This window comes from Tachysurus fulvidraco, chromosome 22 (genome assembly GCF_022655615.1).
Source record: "Tachysurus fulvidraco isolate hzauxx_2018 chromosome 22, HZAU_PFXX_2.0, whole genome shotgun sequence".
NCBI lineage: Eukaryota > Metazoa > Chordata > Actinopteri > Siluriformes > Bagridae > Tachysurus > Tachysurus fulvidraco.
Window position 1 is genome coordinate 7,481,860 of NC_062539.1, and position 9,082 is coordinate 7,490,941.

The 9,082-nt window shown below is 38.6% G+C and overlaps 1 protein-coding gene across 5 annotated transcripts in view; it reads right to left on the reverse strand.

The window, feature by feature from the left end:
• Positions 1-3,355: 3,355 nt before the first annotated feature.
• LOC113645215 (semaphorin-4E-like) overlaps positions 3,356-9,082 on the reverse strand; it is an 8,101-nt gene continuing 2,374 nt past the window's right edge. For 4 of the 5 annotated variants that reach the window (XM_047806492.1, XM_047806488.1, XM_047806489.1 and 1 more), the window contains 11 exons: positions 8,713-8,811; positions 8,461-8,560; positions 8,110-8,220; positions 7,807-7,958; positions 7,160-7,332; positions 6,427-6,580; positions 5,956-6,175; positions 5,745-5,860; positions 5,133-5,302; positions 4,565-4,629; positions 3,356-4,412 (listed from right to left, as the gene is read on the reverse strand). In XM_047806492.1, coding sequence (XP_047662448.1) covers positions 3,937-4,412; positions 4,565-4,629; positions 5,133-5,302; positions 5,745-5,860; positions 5,956-6,175; positions 6,427-6,580; positions 7,160-7,332; positions 7,807-7,958; positions 8,110-8,220; positions 8,461-8,560; positions 8,713-8,811 — 1,836 coding nt within the window. In that variant the 3' untranslated portion in view covers positions 3,356-3,936. The remainder of the gene's footprint in view (positions 4,413-4,564; positions 4,630-5,132; positions 5,303-5,744; positions 5,861-5,955; positions 6,176-6,426; positions 6,581-7,159; positions 7,333-7,806; positions 7,959-8,109; positions 8,221-8,460; positions 8,561-8,712; positions 8,812-9,082) is intronic. The other variant, XM_047806491.1, reaches the window with a different exon arrangement.

The following is a 9,082-nucleotide window of genomic DNA, read 5'->3' on the forward strand; positions in this document are numbered from 1 at the left end:
GTCACCAGCGCTGTTCATGTTGCTGCACCGCCGCTGCTTTCCTCTCCCAGCATGATTTTCTCGGCGAAGAGCACAATTTCCTACGTTACGTGCCACAGTATATACTGTAATGTGTAGGTTTATTTTTTGTATTTAACATGCACATATGCAGTGTACTTCCTTTAATTCATTAATGTAGTAATGAATATTAAATATTAATATAACCTTTTCTTACTTTTTTTTGTAATACAAATGAGGAGAATCCTTCTATACCGTCTTCTTCACAGGCCGCTGCTGAGTTGCCAAAGCTGGCAGAGGAGAGTAAAGACAAAGAGGAAGAGAGTGGAGATGAGATCCCAGGGCCGAGCTCCAGAGCCCCTACAAAGAAGGAGGGAGATGAGGGATGAGGAGAAGCAGAAGAGAGTGAGGATGGAGACAAAAGAGGAGCAGTGGAGTCCTTGCTGACGGAGGGGGATCTGATCCAGCAGAGCCAGGCCGAGTACAGTTCCGTGCTTCTACAGCTTTCCAAGCTTGCAGACAGCTGCAGGTCACAGGTGTGTTCATGCAACCTCTGCTTTGGGAACTGAAAGTTAGTATAGAAATAGAAAGCTGAATTAGAGCTTTAAATAGAGCTGTTTTTCACATCCTCTGTTGTCACCTCATTGCAGCATTTGTGTCATTGTTTCCAAAGTCTTCCCGAACTTTACAAACATTTACATATGGCATTTGGCAGATGTCTTTATACTGAGCAACTTACAGAAATGCTTTTCAAGTCTATCAATAAGTACATCCTGATACTAGGGTTACATCCTGATACATCCTGGTACAATTCGATGCTGAATTGGCATCGTCTCTTTGCCCGGAACGTTTCCTCGCCTCCTTCCATACCACCTGCTCCCGGATTATGGACTCTGTTGCGCCCTACAAGGTTAAATCGACCAATGGTACATTGGACCCCTGGCTCAATGATACAACTCGGGCCCTCAGGCGCCGGTGTAGACAGGCTGAGCGAAAATGGAAGAAGGATAGGTTGCAGGTGTCTCTGGAGATGTTTAGAGACAGTCTTGCCACCTATCAGAGTGCACTGAAGGAAGCTAAAGGACAGTACCTTTCTGCTCTCATCAATAACAATAGCCACCGCCCTGGAATTTTATTCAGCACTATCAATTCTGTTATAAATCCGGTGTCTGTCGCATTGAATGACGTATCTGTAAACATATGCAACGCATTCAAGCAACATTTTTTGGACAAGGTTTTGTTTGTTAGGCAAACCATTACACAAGTCCCCACTGTTGCCATGTCCACTCGTGCGGCGCAATGTGTGCTAGAGAACTTTGATGCAGTTACTCTGGCGGACCTGAAAAAAGCTATCCACGAGTTGAAGCCTACCACCTGCCCCCTAGACGCTGTTCCTGCCAGGATTTTGAAGGAGACGGTCGACATCATAGGTCCCATCCTTGTCCCCTTCATAAACAGCTGTTTTAGGGTGGGTACTGTTCCCGCTGCTCTCAAACACGCTATTGTGAGACCACTGCTCAAGAAACCCAACCTTGATCCCTCCATATTCTCCAACTTCCGTCCTATATCTAACCTGTCATTTCTGTCTAAGTTGATGGAGAAGCTTGTTTCCGCACAGCTGCAGTCTCACCTACAACTGCACGGCATTGGTGATACTTTTCAGTCCGGTTTCAGGTCAAGACATAGCACTGAATCAGCGCTATTGAGGGTCCATAATGACATTCTTAGAGCCCTGGATGGGAAAAGCTCTGTGGTTTTGGTATTACTGGACCTAACCGCTGCATTTGACACCGTGGATCATGCCATCCTCATCTCTCGTCTTCAACATGTTGTTGGTCTGCAGGGTGCAGTGCTAAATTGGTTCTCATCATACCTCACTAACAGAACCTTTTCAGTAATGCTTAATGACTATTCTTCCTCGGTTGCTCCTCTATCATCTGGTGTGCCTCAAGGCTCTATTCTTGGTCCTACTCTGTTCTCACTCTACATGCTGCCACTTGGTCAACTCATCTCCAATCACAATGTTCAATTTCATTTCTATGCTGACGACCTCCAGATCTATCTTCCTGTGATTTTGAGTAATCTTTCTGCATTGGACCCTCTCCATAATTGCCTTCAGGATATCAAACAGTGGCTTTCCCAGAACTTCCTTCATCTGAATGAAGAAAAGACTGAGTACATCCTGTTTAGCCCAGATTACTCCAGCAGTTCTCTTAGTTTTGGTTCTCTAACACCTCAGTTTGCTCCTACCGTGCGTAACCTGGGTGTTATTTTTGACAAGGGAATGCATTTCGATAAGCAAATCAGTGCAGTAGTGAAGGCGAGCTTTTACCAGTTAAGACTACTCAGCAAGGTAAAATCATTCTTGTCTCAAGCTGACCTTGAAAAAGCTATACATGCCTTCATCAGCTCAAGGATTGACTACTGTAATGCTCTCTACACTGGACTTAATCAATCACTTCTCAATCGGCTTCAAATAGTACAAAATGCGGCAGCACGTCTTCTCTCCAACACCTCCAAACGCTCACACATCACCCCTGTCCTCCACTCGCTTCACTGGCTTCCGGTGCGGTTTAGGGTGGAGTATAAGGTCCTTCTCTGTGTGTTCAAGGCCATCAATGGTCTGGCCCCAGCCTATCTCACAGAATTAATAAAGGTCTACCAACCAGCCAGATCTCTCCGCTCCTCTGGACATACCTCTCTGGTCATTCCCAAATACAATTATGAGAAGTTTGGAGGCCGGTCATTTGCCATCAAGGGACCAAAGCTGTGGAACGCACTTCCAGCACATTTACGATCCATCACTGTGCTGAGTGTTTTTAAATCGCAGTTGAAGACATATTTATTCATACAAGCTTTTAACGCATAGACCCGGTTTCAACTGCTATTTTATGGTTCATTGTGTTCTTATTGATTCTATTTATTTTGTTTTTATTGTTGTTTTACTGGAAAGCACCTTGTGCTCCTTTTGGCAGTTGTAAGGTGCTCTATAAATAAAATTTGATTGATTGATTGATTGACTAGTTCATTAGTTCACGTACTAAGAATACCATCATCTGTTTCTGTTACCATTTACATTTTACTGGTTTCATGTAATGGTTTTAATATTTTCCAATAATTTGTTAGAGAGTATTTCAAAATAAGTAGTTTGTTAATAAAATCTTTTTTTTTAATTTAAGATTAAGCTATTTAAAAAAACAACAACACTTGGACATGGACTTGCTTAATTTACTTAGAAGACAGGATTTTTCTTTATTAATAAAATTTTACTTGTTTTATTTAGTGTTGTTAATTATTTTAAGTTAAATAAAATGAGTCACTGTTACAATATGACAGATTAGTCCTGTGACAGTAAATGTGCAATCAAGAGTATTTATTAAGAGGTTCAATGTAAGAAATTACAAAAATTTTGAGAATCTTGCTTAAGATCAATGCTTAAAAATAAGAATAAGAATTTAAACAGCTCAAGCAGAAGTAAAGTGCAATGACATTTTTGATTATAAATGATTATAAATCTTTTGCTTATTCAAGCCATGTAAACTTATATGCAAAGACTGGACAGAAACAAAGTGATATTAACAGACTGCTGTTACAAATAATACAATGTTACTTAATTATATCAATTAATTACATAAGATCAGTATGTTATGTGAACTTAATTACTTTGTTCATTTTTCTCAACTTCATAAATTCATAAATTTTACGTAATATCACAAGTGTACATTTTATTTGAAAGATTTGAGTGCAAAAACTTTAAAAAAATTTTTTTGTAAATTTTAATTGTTATTTTTATCAGTGTGGATTATGTTGGATTTGTCATTGAGGTGTTTGCAAAATAAAAAATAAACTTCACTAGAACAATTTGTCTCCATTATGCTGTCGTATCAGGGGATCCAGCTATTCTGTTGATTGTTGTATCTGTTGAACTCTCTTTAAATATTAGAGCTGTATCTCCTGAAATCCAGACACACACTGTGGACTTTCCTCAGCTTTCTCCAAGCATCTCAGGATGGCAAAATGTCCTTTGTGGACGTTCCATACCACTAGAGCTAATAATATCAGTGTTGGTATAATGACCAGGATCTTGAGGGCCAAGAGAGATTTCTGCTGGTCCTGGGCCAGTGGCTGAACCGAAGGATGCTCCATGAAGTTCCCCAGCCTCAGCTCATATGTAGCATTTTGGATGACATCGTCTTTACCATTGGAGGACTCTACAGCGGTGCAGGTGTAGAATCCGTTGTCGCTGTCCGAGGCATTGAGGATCAACAGGTTGTTGTGAAGATTGTGGTACTTGTTGGAGTTTTGAATTGTGTGATTGTTTAAGCTCCACTGCACTCGGGCCAGGTTTGATCCTGGCTGGCACAGCAACCTGACCACGTTACCAAGATAGAAGTTTTGAATGATCGTAGTACTTTCTGTAACACAAAAACAACAGTCCTTGAGAGTCTTATTGACTTTCAGTGACAAGTCACAACGATATTAAACCATTTTTGCACATATATTTACCCATACAAGATACATATCAGTAAATACTGTACTATCTGAACCAGTGAACATAAAATGCCACCTGTTTGCATACCGACTGCAGGACAACGTGCAGCATTTCCATCTCTCAGACTCTGGACCACCTCACTGAAGGAGAAAAAAATAAATGGACATGACTGGAAAGTCAATATATCTAACATTCCCACATGTGCACAGTCTATAGTCTCTAGAGCAGTCAATTCAATATTTTAGACCACAGTGATGTTTGATTCTTGTTTCTGATTGGTCAGAAGGTGATTAAGTGAATTTTTTATAACAAAGACTTACAGTAGATCTAGCTGGAAGGCACATCAGGTTTATATTAATGTGTTCATTTTAATAGGCTACTGTTAGCTCCAGATAATATAGGTCTATAAAGAGTAAAACATACTCTATAGTACTGTGATTAAAAAACATTTAATGTGTTGCTATTTAATAAAAAAAAGTCAAAGTTAATAATTAAAATTAAATAATAATTACTAAAAGGTAAACTTCAGTTCACTTCACACCCATTTTTCCTTTGTGCTTGTTTTCCTACAACAGCACACCACATCATGATTTTTTTCCTTACAACACTATATTACAGCAGCTGAGAAGTATATGCTGAGTACCTGTGTGTATCTGGATGAATGTTTATTATAGCAATGCAGCGTTCAGTGCTGAGGTCCCAGCCACAGTACGGGTCTCTGGCCAGCAAACAGTCCATACAGGAAGCGTAATGGTCACATGTACTAAGCGGCATCTGCACCGTTGCTTCCTCTGAGCCTGCATACAGCTGACCCTGAAACAATATGTGCAGCAGTTATTAAAAAGATTGTCAAGCTATAACAGAATCAAACTAAAACGGAATCACAAGTAGAAATAATGAAATGAATCAGATGAGTACTGGGATAGCCATGATGGGAAAGTCATTAAGTATTATTTTATTTTAGTTCTACTAGTGTGAATGATGGGGGGGGGGGAGGGGGGGAGGGGGGGGGGAGAGTAATAATACATGTTACCTAAAATGTGTTTATTTCTAAAATATTTTGTAAAATTATCGGAGGAATAAAAACAATTAACTCAATGAAAATGCATTTTATCATTCTCCCAGACTAAATAGATAACTATTTCGTCCACTTAATAAATCAATTAGTTCGTGTAATATAACACAAAAAAAAAACCCTATAATCTTTTGGTGTAGCTTCATGGAGGAAAAAATGAAAATGTGCTCTGAGGCTTACCAGGGTGACAGAGAGCCGCAATATCTTCACTGGGTCGGACTGCTTAAAGAGCTGCACCTCCTCTATTATCACCATCTTTCCGTCATAGTTGACTGCTTTCAGCACTGAACCGCTTGCTGTTACAAAGATTGTACAGTTGATTGAACACTGTAACACATACATGCATAAGTCTGTATAAATTATGTAAACTGTACACTAAATATTTATGTACCTGTGCCAATAAACATGACCTGATGGCTGCTCCCATCCAGGGCAGTAGTGCTGGCCACCACTATACGAGTAAACGCAGCTCCTTTCTTCACCAGTAGGGGCTGCTCAGAAGGCTTCACTGCCTGATCCATCAGTGGGTTGTATAGGATGAACTGAAGGGTTTCATCAGGGAGGTCCAAAGACGTTGAAAACCCTTTCTCCCTTGTCTTACTGTTAATACACTACACACACACAAACACATAGAGAGAGCAACACAAAGTGAATAATTAACTACTGCATAGATGGTGGTTTTGGAGACAAAAGATACAAATTAAAACATTATACCCCATGCACATCACTATGTACATTATTACTCAGTAAATTATAATAATTCTGTCTATTATATTCTGACTTAATTAAGTCATTTTTCCACCACTGTAGATAACAAATAAAAATGATTGTTGTAGAATATGTTGGTAAATGTTGAACTCACAGCTCCGGGACGAGGGTCAGGCACAGGTCCGTAGAATGTCACCCATTTTTCAACTAAATTATGTCTGTATAGAGTTTTGAATCGGCCTTTAGAGAACACATCCCCGATGTCCTGTATGCTGTACACGCACACTGCTGAGTACTCTGGCATTTCACTGTCAGGTGAAACAAATGTCATAGGTCGGTGGTTAATAAAACTATGTCTAATTAATGTTTGAATCTGCAACATTTATGAATATTTTCAACAATTTTTTTGTTTTTAAATGGATGTCACAGCCTTACACATATGCAAATAGGAAGAAAAAACAGGAAGAAACATATTATCTTTTTAAGCATTTCCTTGATTTGACACCCTTAGATAATTTTTGAGTACACCTTATTGCAGCATGTGACCTCCTAAAATGTATTCATTTCATATCAGAGTAAAAATATTTCACACAAAAATAAAGTAGTTCCAGGGGCAATTGTATGTATGATTGAATTTGCCTGAGGTTTACAAATGAGTGTGTAGTACTAAATAAAAATTCTCATGTTATAATAATGCATATAATGAAGATACTGGTGTATGAAATATAAAGACATCAAGGTGGTGCAGCATTGCCATCTCATACTGACTGTATTGTAGGTCTGGTATTCAACCACAATCCTGAGTACATTCAAAATCACAAATTGTATTCTTCACTGCAGTTATTTACACATATTCTGCTGGCATTTTTGAACCTAACATTACTCACCCCTGAGGAGTGAAGACACCGTAGAACATACAGGTTTTCCAGGTGTCTGGGCAGAAGAGGAACACATCCTGTATGAGAAGTGGTAGTCTGGTTTGAAGAACAGGACAGTCCAGGTGAGTCTTTAGAAATGATGTCCACTTCTTCTGCAGTGTCCGCTGTCCTCCCACATCCCCCTAGCAAGGAGAGATCAGAGGGTATGAGAACAATGCTGCAGAAAATTACATCATAGCAAGTGACAATAGTTATTAGTTATTTACTAATTAAAATTATAAAACACAACCAAATATTTTTGTAAAAGTATTGTTCTGTAAGCAGATAATATCTTTCATTTTAAGCATTTATTACTTAAGAAAAAAAAACTACAAGAAGGAAAAAAGTTTTCTATTGATGTATAAAAGCATCAAAAGCAGGGTGATTATTATTATAATATTTGATTTATAATCGTTTCACATCTTGAGGATTAGCTAATCTTTTGCAATTCTTTGGTATTGTTAAGTACTGATGCAGAAGTTCCACCTCGTTATTTTGTCATCACCTGAGGTTCTTTGTTTGAACAAAGAAGTTGGTGAAGACCACACAACCGTTATTTAGGCTCTGCAGAATGGTGTACTGTATTATCAGCAACATCCTTTTATAAGGAAGAGTACCTTACAAACGCGAGCCACCCTTGACACCTCCATCTTACTGTAGGCATCGTACTCCACAGCTCTTTCATTAAAGAAAAGGTAAATCTTGTCATCATCCCCCTCTGGGTTGTCATCTCCCTCAGTCACATGCTTCATGCCAATGAAATTGGGCTCTGAAATAAAAAAACTTATCAGTGACTCTCAACTACTCAATCACAATCTCAAAGAATTTTTACGAGATGTGAATTTGAGTTTTAAAATAAATATGAAACCAGACGACTCATCTCAGTCCCTTACTTAGTGTAATAACATTTCCATTCTTACCATTAAGCCATGCAGTCATGTATTCAGTTCTTATGGTGCCATTGAAGCTGCGCATCACAACCGGTTCTGAGCTCAGGATATTGTTAAACATAGCAGAGTACAGCTGTCCATCTAAACGGCAATCAGAATTATATTATTAAAGTATAATGATGGGATCATTGGGTTACTTTCCTTTAAAGCATTCAGAATATCATATCAGTTATCATAAGTAGAAGCTGTGACTAAAGAATTGACCTTCAAAAAGAATATAATGCATGAACTAATAACTTTGAATCACTCAGTAACTAAACATTGTTCGCTTTGTCTGTTACATCATGAAGCAGTTTGCCTTAAGAGAGATGAAGCACCTACCGACAAATTCAGAGACGCATCTCTGGAAAGGATCAAATGGACACTTTCCTTCCCCATCTTGTTGTTTACCTTCGAGAGTCAGCTTGCCGTCTTTATAAGACTGGAAGACAGAACACAGCTATATGAAATGTCTACATGGTGTGATATAATACAACATAACATGCACACAGGCTGAAACTCATGTTAACAAATGTATACAATATCATAGCAAGGACATTTTACAGTAAAACATGTGGAGAAATTTTTACTTACCATAATATCACAGGTCGGATTAAAAGCATTGGTACCACAAACGAACATGGTGTTGCTCGACATTTTATGAAGGATCCGGATGTAGTTATGACACTCAGTCTAGAAAGGAAAATTACAGGGAATACAGAGTCCAAGGAAATTATTAGGAAGTCACTCAGAAAGAGACATAAAAAAGATCCATTAACAGAACAACACAAGACAGAAGAATAATGGGGACTAGGTGAGGACTCAAGGAGGATGAGTTGCAGACCAGGGCTTTGTATAATAGAATACCTTTTTCATATCATATGATATATTTACTGCACAACACTGTTAAATCTAACCAGGGTTTGAAAGAGACATGGCTTAGGGGTGTAAAGTCTAGTTCTTA